This window comes from Pholcus phalangioides, unplaced genomic scaffold (assembly GCF_987345545.1).
Source record: "Pholcus phalangioides strain wild (caught in Gottingen) unplaced genomic scaffold, Ppha-v1.0 ptg000014l_1, whole genome shotgun sequence".
NCBI classification, from domain to species: Eukaryota; Metazoa; Arthropoda; class Arachnida; order Araneae; family Pholcidae; genus Pholcus; species Pholcus phalangioides.
The window spans coordinates 20793511-20814457 of NW_028301607.1; the positions used below are offsets into that span (position 1 = coordinate 20793511).

Here is a 20947-nt window from a genome sequence, read left to right on the forward strand (position 1 = left end):
TGGAGAGAACCAGGGACCCGCTAACTACCCTCCAACGTACGCGAAATCGGCCATTATGGCGAAGGAGGTTTAATCGTCTGGGCAGTCATCATGTTGGATGGCCGCACACCTCTCCATTGCTTTGAAAGAGGCACTGTGACTGGTGTGAGGTATAGTGATGAGGTCTTGGAGCCCTATGTTCGCCTTTTCAGGGGTGCAGTTGGCCCAGAGTTCATTTTAATGGACGATAACGCGAGGCCACATAGAGCTCTTCTGCTCGACGATTTTCTAGAGAGTGAGGATATTCGCCGGATGGATTGGCCAGCCAGATCTCCAGACCTTAACCCTATAGAGCATGTCTAGGACGCTCTGAGGACGGCAATTGCAACCCCCCTCCGGGAACCATCCAGGGAATGAAAACAGCGTTGCTGAACGAGTGGGACCAATTGCCACAGGAAATGATAAACTGCCTTATTTCAAGTATGAAATCACGCTGCGAGACCTGTATATCTGTAAGAAGGGACCATACCTCCTATTAACCCATTTTTTTGTTTATTCTGCAACCGCTGTTTCATACCTTCCGACTCCAACGAGTGTTATGCACGATCATGCGTGTCTATTACAATTATTGAATGGTTATTTGTTTTGTATTGTATCAATGTATATACATATCAAATTTCATTAAAATCGGTACAGTAGTTCTAGAGATAATCGACCAAGTCTGCAAATTCTCTTAATTTCTTACACCAGTGTATATGAATGAGCCTGTCTATCTGTTGTTTTTGCAATGAAAGGAAAACCGTCTAGACAAAACGTTGTATGCGGGTAATATCGAAGAGAGCACCAAGACAATTTTCACACTCTTTTCATGCAGTTTTTGATGTATATACACACACAAAGCCGCAACTAGGGAGAGCGGGTCCACTATACAGGTTGCTGAACTAGAGGGGACATCGAATTACCTCTTTAACCAATTCTTCTAACCTCTTCCTACACGGGGACGCCAAAAGTTTGCTTGTTCCAGTTAAAAAAGTATCCAGCTGCGGCACTGTATGTACTTTAATCCTTGCAACATACATGCTGATGTACAGAGCCACAACGACATGCGTGGTCAGCCGGGGCAAGCACGCGTTTTGGCACCCCCTTTTAATATTGAAGGAGAGATGAAAGGATTACATTTGCGAACCCCTTTGGCTATGAGTTCGGGGCATTCGTCAGTGCCGTCTTAACGCATGGGCCTCACGAAAATGAGATCCGGTTGAGATTTTCTAGGATTTACCAGGTAGAGCGTCCGAAAAACCACTTGGCCCGGGGGGCACACGATACTCTTACGACGGCCCTGGCATCAGTCCCTCCTGCTCCCGGGGTAGCAAGTTCGGAGGGGCGCAAATTTTAGTAATTCGTGGTCAGAAACTTTATAACGTGCAAAAGGCAGAGCAATTCGAATAGCCAGCATGTGGCAAAACCATAAATCTGTGTCTGCAAACGGATTTAGTAAGAAGCATTTAAATGATTTTGTAAGAAGACATTACGCGTTCCCTCCGTGTCATCGCACCATGTGAAGAAAACCATCTTCTGATATCTGATCGGGGGAAAATGATAAACGAAGTTTTTTCGTTGCCACAGTTCTTTGTGTTCACATGAGAATCCATCGATTGATGTTCTTAGTATTATTATGCAGCGTTATATCATGACTGAATAAATTTAAAAAATTTTAAATTAAAAGAAAATATCATATGGTCCAGTGTGTGTGTGTGTGTCAAATTTTTTGTTAGTCAATGGGTCTTTGCACCATATTTTCTTCTCGTGCTGCCTTCCCCCCGCCCCTTCTCAGGACCCTCTACCCTCATCCAAGAGCGAGACCTTTTCTCTTTATTGAATTTAGTCAAAGCGAAACTTATTGCATATATATATATATATATATATATATATATATATATATAAATGTCGGTCGCCGGAACCCCCTGGGACAGGTGTGGATCCATAAGGAAGGAAGGGGGGGGGGATCGATCCCTCGCTGAATTGTCTCGGAATAGTGGGTCAGAGTACATGTACGAGACGTTGTAACGAACCTACGTTAGAAATCGTCCCGCCTGGCAACCCTGGCCCTACAAATTTGATTGAGTTTTTAAAATATGAAAGTCTCAGAAATTTCATTCCGATTTTCTATCTGAATTTTTTTTCTTGACCATCAACAGAAATAGTTGTTTTTTATATATAAATAGGAGAAAATAATTTTTTCCATAACTTTTTTTTGGTCACATGGGGCTCCCAAAATCATAATTATGATTAATTTCCATTAATTAGAAATTTAATTAATTGGAAATTTACTTTAATTAGGGGATGACCGCATCTGAGGGGTGTCCGTTAAGAGTGAGAGGGGGTTTTATTGCAATGCAACTTATGAGCACGAATTTGCATGCTAACTGCAGTCAACTTCAGCTTAGCGAAAATAATTTAGCCAATCCCGAGAGAGAGAGAGAGATGTCACGTGACATTAAAAAATAAAAACCCCGGTTGCTAACTCGTTGGGCAATTTGCCTGTTGTGGCGTTGTATTTGTATTTGTATGTATTTGAATATTTCATATTCAGTGTGTGTTCCACGCGAAATTCCACGGTTGCTGATAAGATCAACCGCAGCAGCCGAACCGTAGTTTGCAGTTAGCCTATAACTTGACAATTTCTTCGTTCTTGAACGCGACTCGCAAGGTTGAAACGTAAAGAAAAGCAATACATATCACGAGCATGGCCCCCCCAGGGGTCCGCGACAATTCTAATCATTTTCTGCTTTTCATGCTATAAATTAACTATAGAAGGGCCCGTGAAACGTCTGATCGAGAAGGGGGGCCTCCTCCCCTGCGACATGATCATGACAGAGTAACCCGAGTGCTCACATTGTAAAGTTGATCGACCATTTTCCACGCTCTCTTATGCGTTCATATCACCGTCATTATTTTATGACCTCTTTCGGTCGCAGTCATAACTCAGTGACGTTTTATGCAGGGCCGCAACCGGGGGGGGGGGAAGCAAATTTCACCGTTCAACCTCACCTTCAACATTACAAGGGGGCTCCAAAATGCATACTTGTTCCAGCTGATAGCTGACCAAGCGTTTAGTTGCGGCCCTGGTTTTACGTGACTATTGCGATACATCTTGCATTTAAAAATGCATCAAAGCCGTTGGTTTTATGATAAACTAGTTATAATACCCAGGCGCTGAACGGGTTTTCTTCAATTACTGAGAGGATTGAGAAAGTGACAAACCATTACAAAGGCATGAACTATCATGCACAATACTGGCAGCATTAAAGAAATGGCAAACCATTGTAAAGGCATATGCACGTCTGGAACGCATTGCTAGGGAACCACAGTAACCAAAGTAAACGTTCCAAAAATGATTGTTAAGGCCCAAAAACCATTGTTGCCCGACAGTTTTTTGCCCATTTGGGGCATTTGCCTCTGCTCCTATCGTTCAAGTCGGGTCCCAATTGGTATATAAGCAAAATTTGTTGACGATCGATCTAAAATTTCAGATTTTTATAGAGAACACACACACACACAAAATCAATTTTATATATACATAGATTATTGTTTTTTACATATATTCTACGTTATATTTTTTACATTTCACGCAACATTGTCTTTTCTGTTTTTTATTCATATGTACAATATAATTTTCCTAACATGACATGAACAAATGCTATGTTAACTCTCCAGTGGGCGCGCGTATGTAGGAAATACGCGATCTACTTTAATCCACGAATCTCCTACGTACGACCGCCAGAAGGTTAATTTTAGTTGGTCATTTGTTTTACATCGTCGTTGCTCCAGAAAAAAAACTGAAATACAATCCTAATCCGAAAAGCAATACATATCGTCTATTTACCAACCTGATTCGAACAGTCGTTTCTCGTGTGATCTTTTGGCACTTATAATCCGTTCAGCTTCTGAAAACGCTTGGTCCATGTCATATTCTGATATGGGTGGAATCCATTCATGATGGTCCCTCTGAAGTATGGCATACCTTGGTGTTATTACCGAATCTCCGACCTTGAGCACGTTGAATATTGCTGTGATTATGCTGAGAAATAAAAGGAAAAATATGTTATATAAGAGAAGAAATTTTCAAATATATACGGTAACACTCTTTTGACAAATGCAATAATGTTTGTAGTGCCAACTCATTTGCATGCACAGCCCTGACGTATGTAAAGCAGAAGGAAGGCATTATTTATCGACACTTGTATCTGAAATTTGTTTGCGGTTACTTTCTGTCTAATTTTTGTTTTTGGACGGATCGAAAGTGTTTTGACAAATACAGGGTGAACGTGACCTGTTCTGAAAAACTAAAGGGGATGGTAGACGAACCCACGTGAAACAAAGAACACCCTACCAACCCTGTCCTATCTCAAACCGTTTTCGAGTTAATGTTGATAATCGATAGCGGGAAAAAAAAATCAGCAAGTCTGAAAAAAAAGCCCCAGATTTGAGAAATTGCTGAAAGACCTACATGCAAATTAAGGACATATTTGGAAAGAACATAAAATTTTTTTTAAGGTACCACCAATTTCATTGATATATCTGGATGGCGAGCTACACACTGAAAGTTTCGCGAAGTTCAAAACTGAATCGTTGCCGAAATTTCTAATCGCCAGTTCCACAAACACCCTCCTAGCTACAGTCGGTCAGATATACCAAACACTCGTTCAGCTTTTAATAAACCATATCGGTGCTCTGGTTCAGGAGAAATTTAGCCTTATGTTCGCATTACACAGAAACAAACTTTACGTCAGGTTGCACCACACGTACACGCACATTCCCGCATGTACCGATTCGTTGGGGGGTTTCGCGGGGGGGGGGGTGCATGTGTGGTGTAGCAGTAGTAGGTAGGGGCTCGGGGATCCATGATGTTCTTAAGTCAGCCACCTCGTTGGGCAATTTGCCTGTTGTGGCGTTGTATTTGTATTTGTATTGTATTTGTATTTGTAATACACCACTGAAATCAGCGTTTGTCGAAGTATATATTCGATGGAAATTGGGAATTGGTGAATACAGATTTTTTAGTAGCAATTTGACTCTGCAGAAAAAATCATATAAGGTTTATTAATATCAACATTAAATATTACCTCTATCTACAATAGGTGTCTTCAACGTTTTACGCTCGAGGGCCACATAAAAAATTTGTCGCGTTCCGCGGGCCACTCATTAACGGCGTAGGGGGACAATGACCCCAAAGACAATCACAGACTAAATATGTTTCAAAATATTTAAAAAAATTAAACATTCAATTTAATTAATTTTTTAACAAATATTAATTTTGAATGATTTAAAAAAAAACATTTCAAATAATAGTGTCAAAAAATTACTTTTTTTTTTTTTTTTTTGCTATATTAATACATTTCTGTTACTTGAGATGCTTTTGAAAGTTGGTAACTCTAAATTTATCTCAGATTAATTGTTTCCTTGTACCTCCAATCAATCCCAGTGTGCTCCCCCCCCCCCCTCCCTGCGAAAGGTTGATCCTACGTACGCTCAGATACGACGAATTAAAATGTGATGTGTACTACACACATATTTTATGATTCTATTATGTAGCATTTTCGTTTTGAAAAATTAAGCTGAATTGAGGTGAGACTAATTATTTAAGGTATTTTTTATATTGTATGAAACAGAATGAAAATGGATGATTTTTGTTTATACTTGTATATATGTTGAATTAATTACGTACCAAACCAAAAAACTCAAACCAACTCTTTGGTTACTTACATTACTAAATTAATGCGAAACTTGACATTGTTTTTGCTCATATAAACACACGCAAATCATATAACATAACATCATATAAACAAAATATGATGCTCAAAACCGAAATTACGTTCACTTAGTGTTGCGTTTGTACATGCAAGTAATCCGTGAATAAAAACTTTGAACGTGTGTTTTACGAAGAATGATATTTTGGCATTTTACTTGAGTTTGAAACATGATTTCTAAATGTCTGCTCATTGTATCATTACGAAATGTTTTAATATATAATATTCTCCTGTATATTGGTGACGTCATGAACCAAAACCTAAGGTCTATCACATATATTTTTTGAATTACAATGTTTGATAGATGAAATGTAGGATGAAATTTCAAAAAATTCAAACGAACATTAATGTATTTGGGTGCAACTTATGCGCATAGCATGCAATCCTTTAAATTTTAGTTCATAACCTGCAACATCACCACCTAAATGTGTGACCATACCACCATACTGTGAAAATCACAAAATATTTCATTAACAAAATTTTTTTGCAATCGTGTGTTGAATATAACGGGAATTTTGCCTAAAATTACACATAAAATGACTTTCATAGAAAATTACATAAGTAGATTAAAATTTCTTACTGTGTTCACCATTTTGAGACACTTTCTTATCAAAAAATGCTATTGAAGTTCACTCCAGTACCATTTTATAGAAAAGTGCTCTAGAGATGTGATTGAGAATATTCTCGAAGAGAACTAGAATATTCTGAGAATATTCTCCTGAGAATGCAAAAATTGGAGAATATTCTTTTTTTTTCTTTTAGATAATGAAAATTCAGCAATAGCGAATTGGCTACTACTCTAGCGTAAATCATAATAATAATTATTCTACCTATATAATAGAATGAGTGATCATTTGAGTGACCATATGTGTGACTGAGTGACCGTATAAGTGGCCTATAGCCTCTAGAATATGGCATAATGAAATCCTTATACAGTCTCCTTAAAGTGACCAAGTGAGTGGTGAGCCACCACATCAGTGACCAAGTGAAGGAGCGAGTGTCCAATTGAAGGTGTGAGTGACCGTATCAGTGAACAAGTGAATGGATGGCTGACTGTATGAGTGAGTATGTGACCGTGTGAGAGTGAGAGTATTTGACCTGTGGTAGCTAATACGGTCACTAACTTGATCAATAATTCGGTCACACTTGATAAGTCACACGGTCAGGCACTTGGTCACTCATACAGTTCATTCGATCATTAACTCACTTGATCATTCATTTTACCATATCACATACAGTCACTCAAAATTGCTAACACGATCACTCACTTGGTCGCTCATAAGACATAAAATGACTGTCACAGTCACTTGGTCACTCATGTGGTCATTCACTCGCCCATTCAGTCACTCACACTTATTTCCATCATCGTCATCATTCTATGGTATATTTTGAAATTTTCCTCCGTTTTTCAAATTCGAATACCTCTGCGGATATTGCACTTAGTAAAGTAGAAATCTTTTTTTATATCAGGAGAGACAGCGCAACAACTCTCTAATTGGGCACATGGGGAAGGGGATAAAAAGTTTTTTTTTTTTTTTTTTTAATGACTATACAACTTCTTGCAAGATTAATGGCATATCTGAGAGAGTACCACACGTTGTTTGGACACTTTCGAATAGGAAGTATGCCTCTAGGACCAACGGTTCGCCAGTAAAATGCCATATGCCCATAATTTCAAACTATAAAGCACGTGAACCCGACTGCAGATGCGCCACGTTAAGACAACACGAACACGTGCTGGTGGTTAAGTTATACATTTCTACCGACGCGAAATGGCCCTATTCATTTCACGCAGCACGTAAAACAAATTCGGGAAAAAAACGGCTTATTTGGTTTTAGTCGACAGACGCGTTGACGTCGCCGGCAACTCCATATCTGCCAGATTAAGGCGTTCCATAAACGCCTTGGGAAACCCACTTTAAGGGGATAAATTTTGAGGTTTTCACTCTTAAATCGTGCGACTTGTTCTAAAATTTATATACCAATCTTCAGTCACGTATAATTAAGTTAGAATTTGGATCAAGACGCTACAGCAAAACGCTTAGTAGAGCAAAAACTTATAATTCTGTGATGTTTTTTTTTTTCTTTGCTTTCTTTTTCCAGTGGGGAATGGAAAATGATGGTTCATTGACCCTCGGGGATATCCGTTTCGCTAGGGATAGATTACCTTTACGTACATTATCTTTTTCTCTGAAATAAAGGTGATTTGCTCGTTGAAGCGTCATCTTATTTTGGAATCGCGAACCATCCACTCACACACCAAAATCACATATCGTGTAGATATGCAGCTTATTTCTAATGACCGGAGTTGGTGTGTGGCCAAGTAATAGCTTTCCCATTTTGAACAAATTTCAAAACCAGTAAAAAATATACTTCTTCAAATGAAGATTAAGGAAATGCACTCGCACAATTTTGCCAAATCCAAAAAAGGGAAAGTGTTTAGCAAAAAATATGCTCATGTAAGCACGACTAGGGTGGCCAGATTTTCCGGAAAATCTGTCGAGATAGTCGCGGTTGTTTGCTAATAAATGCACTGTCCCGAAAAGTACTTTCAAGAAGCCTGTTTGTCCTGGTTTTAAATTTGCATAATCAGATATTAATGAAATCAAATTATTTTTCAATATTCAGTTTGCAGAACTATGTCATTATGAAATTCCAACCTATCTACATGTTTTTTGGCTTCGAATTCAGTGGACTGTCGTCTGCATAGCAGCAGGTTTGGACGGAATGCGTAGGCCCTATATATATGTTACGCATCGTAGTGGTACAGAGTGGCCAACTTGGTACTCAAACTCAGGGCTGTCCTTACCGGACGCGAAAATAATCTCTTGTTCCTTCGTGAGACGAGTTATTTTCAATAATTCGATACATTTTTTTTTGGAATATTAATTTTTTTTATTTTCTTAGTGTTGGGGCAGACATTTTTACCTTGCTTTGCTGTAAAGAATTATTTTTCAATTTACGGAAACGAAACTGAACACGATGACTTTTTATTCACAAGGGTTCATGATCAATGAACCATTGTTCTTGTGGACCAGAATTTACATCCTGTGCTCAACATTTTCTACAGCCCAACGTAACTTCTCTGAAGGAATGCTCATCACAACCATTGAACATTGAAGGACCGGACACGCCACATCTTCCCATCTCAAGGAGATATCGAAGCGTTCCCGAAAGATGGGTGCATCTGGAATTTTATTAAATGAGTATATATATATATATAAAGTACATAACTTTGTGTAACAGTTACAGGAGTATAAATCAACGGAATAATTATGATGAATCGTGGTCTAAGAATCGAAATCTAAATTGATATTGTAGCATCCTTGAGGCACGTCCGGACTCGAGAACCAAAGTTCCGTTGGTGACGGTCCGTCCGCGTTCGTTGGCTCATTACAACCAGCAGTAACTAAGGTTGCTAAGTTCGGAACACCGCTAAGATAGACTTTGTATAGGCGAAACTGTAAAGATTGTAAATTTTCAAATTTCGAGTCATGGCTCTCGTGCTGGACACACAATTTCATCGAATACTCGTTATCAATAGACCTACCGACTTTGTGCCATCTGCCGATTTGCGTAGATTCAAAACTTTTGTATCAAACATGAGTACGATCGAAATACAGTTTTTCTTACCAATACGGCTGGTTTCCCTAACGTGAGACGATCCAATATCATGTAAGCGAGTTGCCTATCCTCGATCAAATAAAGTGGATTTCTTTGTTAATTACATTTCTCTAGTAGGGCTTTGTCTTTCAACTGCTGTGTATATGAACCATCATGCCTCTCTTGAACGGTTTCTATCTCTCCCTCTATTTTACTTGAGTTATCGAAATTCAAACTTCAGGAAGTGTAATGGGCAAGATCTTTTTATCTCCTTCATTTTTTTTTTTTTTTTTTTTTCCTTTATACGTCTCTAAATGAAATAGTCAGTCGTCCCTAATAGACGGCGGAAGTAAAGTAGGTTATGTGGAATGTAATAATCTATATCGATGGGCGAGTCTAAGCGGGCGTTTCCTTCTGTATGCTCACACGCAACTGCTTCATTGTTCTTTCTTTTTTCGAATAATGTACGTACCAGATTTTGCGATAGGCAGAGAAATCTCAACCGAGGTTGAACTCGTTCGCACGATTACTTTTTTCATACAAGTTCTACTTTTCTTATGCAATCGCGTAACAATGGAAATGCACAATAATAATGAATCGATACGTCGAAATGCCTCTTGCAAGAAACCAATTATCAGATGCGAAACACGCAGCAACCCAAAAGTTCCTTAGCTACTCAAGTTTGCGATATCAAGATAAAAATGTAGATGGAGAAATCAAAGGGGACTATCGTAAACTTTGAGTGAAGTCTTTTCAAATCAGTTGGCTCAAATTTTTAACACAGTATAGAGCAGTGCTTTTCAAAGTGTGCGTCGCGGCTTCTAAGGGTGTCACCAACCTTTGTTAGGGGTGCCCTGGTGAGCTATAGATATAGATTTGTATGCCTATTTATGATTTGAAGTGGTCCTTTTATATGGAAAAATATTTATCAAACTATTCTGGGGAGCCGCAACTGAATTGGGCAAGGGAGTCGCGGGTGACTAAAGTTTATAGAGAAAGGAGGAGAAAAAAAATTGTACTCTACTATAGAGGGTCCGGTGACCTCTACCACTTACTTACTTGGAGAACTTACTTTCATAAATTGAAAGCACTAATTATACAGGCGGCTCATTTAATTTCAAATTGAATTCACGTTTAGTTGAAAAAAATTAAATCTAAACTCATTATAGTCTTCAGAAATAATTTTCCACGAAACGAAGAACAGGTTCCAAGCCGTTGACCCGCTTATATTTTTGTTTCCCACTTCAAGATTGGCCTTGACGTTGTTATATAGCGGCCTGCAGCTATTCTTCTAGAAACAGCCGCCGGTATCTTGTGCCTTACCGAAGAGAACTGGGACGACGGATACAGATCAACTTCATTGTCAAAATAAGGTCAACGAGTAAACGAAAGCAGCGGTCGTCTCTCTCTCTCTCTCTCTCTCTCTCCTATTATGAAAATGCTAAATGGGTGGTGAACATGAACGGGGCGGGGGCAAACGGAACTAAACCGCGGAAAATGAGGGCGGACGAAATAAATGGAAATTATTCCATATACACATCCTTCGAATACGTTTTTAGTAGTCACAGGTTCAGACAAGGTCTTGGGACAAGAGTTACAAAAGCATTATAAATAGAGTGACTCAAAATTTATGCTTTACGTAGTCACTTATTTTTTACCCGCACATAATCTCCATAAAAAGTCTGATAATTGATCGAACTGATTATATGTGTGTGTGATCCCCTATATATATATATATATATATATATATATATATATATAAAGTCCCAAGGGGCGGCCTTTTGACTTGGCGTTGTAAACGAACTTAAAAAATGCTTAACAAAAACCACCCTGTGTGCCACTTTTGGGAATGAAAATATGAAAGTGTGTCGCAAAATAAAAAAAATCTAAATTTTTATATTGTGTCCCTTGCCCCCTCCAACTTCCAATTAAAAAAGTTATTTCCCTGTTGTTTCCGATGCAGAATACATGTATTGTGCCGCAAACGTCTTTCAAGGTCTACTGCAGTTCACGTGGATCCATCCGGGTACGTACCACCAGGTGCCCTCGAGGGAGGGGTTGTTCCAGAACAGAAAAGAGATTAAAATGAAAATGTTGTACAGTACGGCTACGTCATAGCCCACGGCATTCTTGGTGTCAAATTGAATAGGCCCAAGTTCTAATTGAAAAAACATCGGGTCTTTCTTTGATCTGAATTTCATCTGTGTAGTGTCAGTCAGTAGTATGACTCATAAATAGCATCGATTAGTGGCGAGGAAAACTTTTTAAGGCTGAGATTACACTATAAAAGTTTTATTGAAGATCTTTTATAAAACTTCAAAAATGTAACCAATAGGCTGTCATTGATTGCTTTTTTTTTTTCCAAGTCTTGTAAAAGAGTTTTTTATCAAACTTGCCTATAACAGCAAGGGATATAACCATTAAATAAAATATACATAAAAAGGTGTCTCATGTCTGTCGATTATAGAAATCTTAAAGGATCAAAGTCTACACAACAACATTTATTCATCTCTGTCAGTAAAGCCTTCCTAAACAATTTTTTGTGTGATGGGATTTTTTTGAAGCAGTTATTTCAAAATGTGGGAAATAGCCTTTTTTGGATTGATAAAACTGTTTTGAGATAGAAAGGCTCGGAGATCAGAAACAGAGCACTGACGCGCAGCAGAGAGAAAAAAATGCTTTGCGCCGATCTGCTTGACTGACGACGGAGAAGGAAAAAAAAGTTCTGAAATAAAAAAAATATAAGAAACACGCGGAGTTGTTTCCATATATTTCTTTTTTTCTCAAACATTCTCGACAATATGAGTTTTGACAAATCCAGTGAACAAAAATGAAATGAGCGATGTACTTTCAAATCCTGTTCATCAAGTAGGGTGGTTCGTCACTGTAAGACTGATGAGGGAAGTCAGCACACTCTTGCGTTCACAAGGTTTCTAAAACGTCAAAACGTTAGTTCTATCTAAGAAACGATGAGCCAAGAAGCTAATGAGCCTGAAACGAACTTATTTCATGTGTAGATATCAATACTACTACCACTACTTCTTAACCGTACATGCAGCTCGTACACATTCCTCGGCGGAATTTTTAACGAATCGGTTGCATACAGGAACGTGTTCAATCTTTTCGTAGATATCGATTAGGGTTGAGAGTATTTTACTAGGTAGCTTTAAAGGAGCTAGGAAAGCTAGATAGCTTTCTTTTCCGAGTCGAATTTGGTTTGGACAAAAACCCTCTTGTATTTTAAATCGTTGTTATTCGGAAGAAATTGTTCCATTCCAAAGTTAGATTTTACGAGCCTATACTGGGGAAATGATGTAGAATTATATACATTTTATAAGTCTACCTGTAAACTTTGATCACATAGAATCTGAAGAATTTTCGGGATGTGTTTTTTTACCAAGTTTGGATCCAAAAGTTTGGTTCCAAAGTTAGATTCTTTCAGAAAACTCAAGCCACAATCGTGGAATATTCTCCACACGAAGAAAAGCCAGTTATGCCTGTCAGGGATGAGCGTTTTGTCCTTTCCAACAATCGGTCAAGACACAGTCTCGGAAGTATGTAGTTTGGCATTTTTAGAATGCTAGCAAAAAAGCAGAGGATAAACTTTTTGAGTAATATGAACGTTCTTGGTTGACCAAGTTCACATCTGATTATATAGCTTGGCGTGTCTCGCGGAAAGTGCAATAGTTTTCTCGCAAAAGAATTTAATACAACATCGAAATCCTCCAAATATTCTGGACTTGAAGTCGGTGCACCACATGACATAGTTGATAAAACCAGAGAAGAGAAGAGTCTAAATGCAATATTGAATGATGAAATCCTAGACTGGATAAGGATCGGCCAGATTGAGCTTATTGCGTTTTTTGCTTTAGGGATCAATTTGATTTTAGCTGTCCGTAATTTTCCGAAAGATGAAAATGGACTTCCCAAATATGTGTAAGTAAGACTATTTCTATTGGGATATTAGAGAAATATCAATTTTTCTGACATTTTTAGCCCCCCTCCCCCTTTCTGAAGACCATAACCTTAGTTTTAGAATTGTTAATTTCCGATTTATATTGTATGCAGAAAGATTCTAGAATTTTTATTTTCTTTTGTAAGTCAACTGGATTACCAGAGAGGAATACTGTGTCATCTGCATAAAACAGACAATTAATCGCTTTTTGTTGGCCAATGTGCAACGGGTGAGTTTCGGAATTATTTAGATTATTAATTAAATCGATTAAATACAGATTGAATAGGGTTGGAGATAAGATTTTTCCCTGCAATATTCCCTTTGTGATCTCAAAGTTATTTATCTTGCGTGTATTGATACTTTTCTAATGGAAATTTCGCGGACCGGATGGAACCCCTTGGTGGGCCGAAGATTCACCCCTGAGTTAGAACTTTACCAGTTGAGACGGACAATCGTTCATTTCAAAAACACTAAAAGTTATTGCATTCAATTTTTCTTTTTACTGGCGTAAACAGGAATTTTATTCGTGAAATAATCATGACGCTCAATCTTTTTGGCTAGTACCATGCAGATGAGTAAATGACTCAAAGTGAGCATGCAAATATGCGTACTAAGCCGAATCGTGTGAAATTACACTGCAGATGTTGGTTGCGTATCTTTCTGGAATCATCTAACATGTTTCATATCACATTAAATTCTCGGTCGACTACTGGTATCTTAAGTTCAATAATAAGTCTGTTGATGAGATTTGTATCCCCCCCCCCTCCTCCATCCAAATAAATATAAATTTTTCTCGGTTTAGCTTGTCAGTTTGTTGCACTTGCTGTTCAGCTCAAAAAAAAAGATCCACGATTGAGATGGAGTTCCAAATACGCGATAGAGTGTCACGCATGGCAATGAATACAATCGATAAAACTGCTATCGATGTAATAACATCACATTATATCGTCATGAGCTGATGGAGATTGATTGAAACGCGATGAAAAAGCGTATCGTCGTTCAATCTCCAACATTGATTTGTGTATGAAAATGAAAAAACTGACGAGGTTTTCATTAAAGATCCATAAACATTTTTAGACACTAAGATTAATAAAATTTAATATAAATGACTGACGTATATTTATTTTTATAGATAACTGATTATGATGCAAAGAGGATATTTTTGTAAGGAAAATTCTCTACAGGACTCTACAGGGAATAGCACCACGGGCGAGTGCATTAGACCAGCGGTTCCCAAATACTTTTAGTCGTGAACCTCCCCCCCCCCCCCCCTCGGAAATCTTAGTGTCTGTCATGACACGACCACCTAGATAACCTGGTTATATAGGAGGTCGTGGTCATGGTCCCATAGCAGCAGACACTTACAGCCCTCTACAAGCGAGAATATCTCGAACAATGGAGGACACTCTATTCAGTACTGGTAAATATGGTACAATAGCACTGCCATCTACAAGACTGCAAAAGAACTAAAGCAACGTATCATACTCCGTCGAAAGATGTCACAAAAAGTACAATTTTTGTCATATCTAACAACCGTTCATGGGCGGAATACGGGGGGTGGGGCGTGGGAGGGCATTGCCCCCCCCCCTCCCCCAGACTTCCAAGTCTATCACCTCCTATGCAACCGCTGCAGTCTACTAACATTATAGCGGTGCTTTTGCGTGTAAATTTGATTACGCGCAACTAATGACTTTTCTTCTTAAGTAATTTATTATATATTTTTTCAACTACTTAAAGTTATCTATTAGAACCCCGGTCAATTATGGTTTTCAATTTGCGTTTAGTTCTGTTTATATAATTCTGATATTTGTCCAGGCACCCCCGATTGGGAACCACTGCACTATACCAATACGCAACAGAAGCACTGCTATTACTTAACCGTACATGCACCTCGTAAACAATCTTCTGAGAAATTTCTAACGAATTGGTAGATGCCGGAACGCATGTTCTGGGTGTGTGTGTAGCTTCAATTTATTTATGTTGTCAGAGTTTTAAATTTTTTGTGTTCTAGTGATGTTGCCACCTGCCTTTCATATTTTGAAGCGAAAATGGCAGATGCTTGAATTTTCGTGTCATGTAAGTATCGTGTTGAACATCAGTCTGTTCTCTGCTGAGACTTTTATCAAACATCACGTCTCGAAGTTGAAAAATCAACGTCAGCCGACCATCACAGTTTCACCACTGAGACCAACTCATCTTGTTCGATATCAGAATTAAACATTCGAGAACTCACCTATGCCGGTTGTGCATTGGATCTTCTCCTCTAATTGTGGCCAGCACAGGTGTCTTTCGACCCGAAAAACATTGAAGGCTACTTCACATGGGCAAGAGCGCGAATCGGAGGAGGAGGGGAATGGGGATCAGACACAGGGCTGCTCACCACAGAATGAAACGACATTATTTCAGTGAAGGTTGAATCGGGATTCCACCGCCTGAACATCACTTGAGCAGAATCGGCAAAGAACGTGTACGTTTTGAGCGTTGTGATGGAAACCTTTGAAATCGTCAAATACAAATACAAATACAAATACAAATACAACGCCACAACAGGCAAAATGCCCAACGAGGCGGCTGATAAAAAGATGCCCATAAAAATATGGTTGTCATATGTTTCAAAAATACAGCAACCCAATTAAAAATGCAATTAACACAAATTACAAACAATATATACACATGATAAAATATTATACAATGCCCATAAAGAACACTTATGGTTGTCTTATTCTAAGAATGGATAGCTTCTCGATTTACCCCAACATGTTTATCGTATTTCTTTTTAAACGTGTCAATTGTGTTACAATTTACTACCTCCGGGGGTAAGCTATTCCATTTATTAACAACCCTATTAGAGAAAAATTCCCTGCGACACCATAACCTTGCATTGTCCCTCACCAATCGATACTGGTGTCCCCTTGTAAAAGCAGTCGATTGGCGGTGTACTAAAAGTTCATGGTCCATCCTATCCATCCCATTGAAAATTTTGAACACTTCGATCATATCTCCTCGACACCTGCGTTCATCCAATGTAAACATATTCAAAAAATGAAGTCTTTCTTCATAACTCAAGCCCTGTGTGCCAATAAGGACACGCGTAGCTCTTCTCTGCACCCCTTCAACCAAGTCTATGTCCCTCTGTAGGTATGGTCTCCAAAACCTTACAGCATACTCCAGTCCAGGATATTAATATTATTTCACTTATAATTTTTCTTCCTTAGGCCGGCATTACACTATAAAAGTTTGATAATAGTTCTTTTATAAAACTTAAAAAATCCAACCAATAATCATATTGGTTACATTCGAGCAAATGCAACCGATAATCTTATTGGTTGCATTTTTCAAGTTTTATAAAAGAACTATTATCAAACTTTTATAGTGTAATGCCGGCCTTAGAGTATACGTGTACGCTAAACAGACGGGCGCATACGCAGAATAGACTTCTGGAGGGATCAAACGAGGTTTGGTTTGGGGGTGGGCACAAAGAATTTCTTTGTGCCCACCCCCCCAAAGATTTTTGAGTTAGGCCGGGATTACACTATAAAAGTTTGATAAAAGTTCGTTTATAAAATTTGAAAAATGCAACCAATAGACCGATTAGTTAAGTTCGCTCGAATGTAACAGATGTGTTTATTGATTACATTTTTCAAGTTTTATAAAAGAATTTTTATCAAAGTTTTATAGTGTAATGCCAGCCTTACTAATATTCAAAAGAACTTTAAATATATAGAAAATTCATTATGATAGCATATGCGCACGCCTATGCGAACAGGGCTGTGCGATAGATAGCCAGTAGCTCGCACATGCTCAACCCATGGCCCGCGAGTCAAATGTGCCCCTCGGACTCATCTTATGAGGCCCGCGACAAATTACCAAATCACTCAAGTGCCCCCCAAAGATTACGCCAACGCAACATATCCAGTTAACTTGAGCGACCTCAAGCACTATTCCAAATCACTTAAACGACACGCGGCACAACTCCAGTGTTGTGTCTCGCGTAACATCTGCAAATTACTTAAGTGGCTGGCGGCCCATTTGCAGATGACTCGAATGGTCTGTGGCACGCTTCCAGATCACTTGCACAGATCGCAGCAAACTTACATATAACTTAAGCGGCCCGTGAAATACTTACAGTTTACTTAAGCGGCTCGCGTTTGTTTATACACTGCTCAAAACACTTAGGGGAGCACATGGTTTTAACAAAATTACGCAAAGATGTATACCGATAAGTAACATAAAATGAATCATCCATAATTTAAAGCCTAGCAGGAAACGGAAGAAGAAAACTTCATATGCAAATCAAAGTTCATGACGTCAAAACCAGAAAAAGGAGATAAGGGCAGAAATCGGGATGTTGCAGAAACGTCTGTTTTACTGCCGTAACTGTGAAATTTGATTGCGCAGTATTTTTTTTTGAGACAAGGTGACTTGAGGATGTCTCAACAACGTGATTTACTGGAATCCATGGCATGGCGTGTTATAGGCAGACTGGAATCCGGGCAAACACAACGTAGTGTCGCGGACGCTGTTGGAGTCGCCAGAAGTGTTGTTGCAAAGCTGTGGAATCGATTCCAAGAAACAGGAAATGTTAGACGTTGAACAGGGCAAGGTCGGCCACGTGCCACAACAGCAACTGATGACCGGTATATACGGTTAACAGCCCGTCGAAACAGAACAGAGAATGCTACGCAGCTGCAAAGACGGTTGCTCTTGGCAACAGGACGAAGGCTGTCCAGCCAAACAGTACGTAATCGGTTTCATGAGGGAGGGCTCTATGCACGTAGGCCAATGGTCTGCATTCCGTTGACCCCACGCCGAAGAAGATGGGCTGCTGAACATCGAGATTGGGAGCAACATGATTGGAGCCAATTGCTGTTTACAGACGAGTCCCGAATCAGTCTGGAGTGTGACACCCGACGTGTTCTGGTATGGAGGGACAGGGGCACTCGAAATAACCCCGCATTCGTTCGTGTAAGGTCACAATACAGACGAGCTGGTTGGATGGTATGGGGTGGAATCAGCATAGGCGGACGTACGGACCTGCATATCATTCGGAATGGCACTTTGACGGCCCGAAGGTATGCAGACGAGATACTGCGACCTCATGTCATCCTTACGCTGGAGCCATTGGAGATTCCTTTGTTTTCCAGGATGATAATGCCCGACCGCATTGAGCTCGTCTGGTGGAGAACATGCTTGAAGCTGAAACAATACAGCGTATGGAATGGCCAGCGTGCTCTCCTGACCTGAATCCAACGACGCATTGCTGCGCGACCAAGGCCGCCTGTTATTGTCCGAGACTTGCAGATTGCACTTCATGAGGAGTGTAACAGTATTCCCCAAAGTCTGATCGATAACCTCATCGCATCCATGGCAAACAGGTGTGCAACAGTCTTAGCTGTTCGAGGAGACCACACGCCCTATTAAAACTCATGCATCATGTCTAAACAGTACTTTTTTTAATCGTTTACATGTAACCAAATTGTTGCCCTAAATCATCTTTTCATGTTTTTTCCATATTTTCAAAGAATTAAAGCTTAATTCCAAATTTTTTTACGTCTTTTTTCTGTATTGCGCATTGATACGCGTGTACTATCCATTGAATGCCAATACGTGGCTGTCTCACACGGTTTTCTTCACTTTTTTGCTTGCTCCCCTAATTGTTTTGAGCAGTGTAGATGAATTCAGTGGCTCTTGGCACATTTCCAGATCATTGAAGTGGCTCGAAGCGCATTTCCAAATCACTTAAATTGCCCTCCAGACCAGCCATGGCCCCCCGCTCTGTCCCCCTAGGGGATATAAGCTGGTTCGTCTCAGGAGACGTGGGCCATGGTGGAAAATCCGACATCGCGGCACACTATCAGATCACCTGAGTGAGTCTGACTGCAGGCATATTTCTAGATAACTCAAGCGGCCCACTCCACGTTGCCAAACCAATGAAATGGCGGAACTGTATGAGAAGTTGAGCACCCTTACTGCAGCTCATGATGACATACAGAGAGAGATGTCACTTTTCACTCTTCGTACAAAATAAAGGTAACTGTATACGATGCGGAGATTTTTGGAGGGAATATACATGCCTGTAGGCAAAATTTCTATATCCCACAGGACACAAAACTACAAATCCGCCTCCGGATGGGGCCCTGATTGAAGCCCTCATCGGCTCAGGCACTAAAGATATGTGGCCCTTGTCAATTGCCCGAATTTCTGCGAGAAAAAATGAGGCATTTGCCCAAGCGACACCTGCTATTTATCAAAGCACCTGATCCTATTATCAACGAGTGCTTCAGTGCACTTGAGAAGGCCCATGCGTTAAGACGGCCGTGAAGCAGTTTATTAAAGAATCAAGCAATATCTTCGTTCTTCAAATCAGAAACAAACAAAATTGGTGAAACAATACTCAATGCCTAATAAAAAAACAAATATCTTCCACCGTTATAAAAATGTGTTTATATCAAAAGTGGTTCTGTTTTGGTTGTAAAACAATTGTTGTACATTGTTGGTGTTGTGGCGCCATCTGTTGTAAGCATTTGGAAGGAGCATAGCCAAAGATGTGTGCGCGTGCGTCCATATGTCCAAGTTTAAGAATTTCTGGTAACGCTACTTCAACGCTTTCTCTCGAAAATATTTAGTACGTAAAAATCCATATATATAAAACTAGCTATAATACCCGCGGGCGATGGGTTTTTTTTTCAATTACTGAGAGGGAAAAAGTGACAAACCATTATAAGGCATATACGTATAAACTATGATACATATACTGACAGAATTAAAGAAGTGACAAACTACTGTAAAGGCATATAAATGTCTGACAAACCATTAAAGTAACCTATCGTTCAAGTCAGGTCCCATTTGGTATGTATGCAAAATTTGGTGACGATCGATTTAGAATTGTAGATTTGTATAGAGAACACACACAGACACATACAGAAAACCAATTTTACATACTGTAGACAGATTGATTTTCTGTGAGCGTGTGTGAATATTCCAAAAGTGATTCACGTTTATACGACGTTTAGCTTCCGTCGCAATATGTTCCTATACATTTTAATGTTAAAATGATTCATTTATTCGCTTCAGACCCTCGATTACTCGACGTTTTCACTTCGACTCGCACACGGAATCTTTTGAAAAACTGTCCACCGAACGCGCACAATTTTGTTTGCAGTGAAAACGCTTTGCTGCAACAGTTCTTCTTGCATATTGTCACCGCAATAGCCATAAATTTTAGGATGATTGTTGACATATACGAAAATATCCAGTGAGCTAGCTGATGACCATTTAGCGTTGTTATATCGAACCACTGGAAGAATATATATATATGTAATTATCAGATTAACCCAGACTCCTAGTGGTCCAATATACATTTAGAATAAAACGATGACTCATGAAAGAAAGAATCAGTTAAATTTCATTAGCATTAATATTTAATCAAATGATCAAACGATATCAAATTCTGCATAATACATAAACAAAATACTGTATGTTCAATTATAATAATTTTAACTTGATGTTGGAATATCTCTCTTTTAATCACATTTTATACCTAATTTCACCATCTCTGCCCCCGGTTAATTCCTCCTAATTTAGGTTTTAACTAAACGTC

General features: G+C 39.2%; 1 protein-coding gene across 2 annotated transcripts in view; it reads right to left on the reverse strand.

Moving 5' to 3' along the window:
• The window catches only part of LOC149078250 (immunomodulatory peroxidase-like), a 211599-nt gene that overhangs the window by 155741 nt on the left and 34911 nt on the right, over positions 1 to 20947 (reverse strand). For both annotated transcript variants that reach the window (XM_089241863.1, XM_089241864.1), the window contains exon 2: positions 3870 to 4060. In XM_089241863.1, the coding sequence (XP_089097989.1) occupies positions 3870 to 4060 (191 nt within the window). The remainder of the gene's footprint in view (positions 1 to 3869; positions 4061 to 20947) is intronic.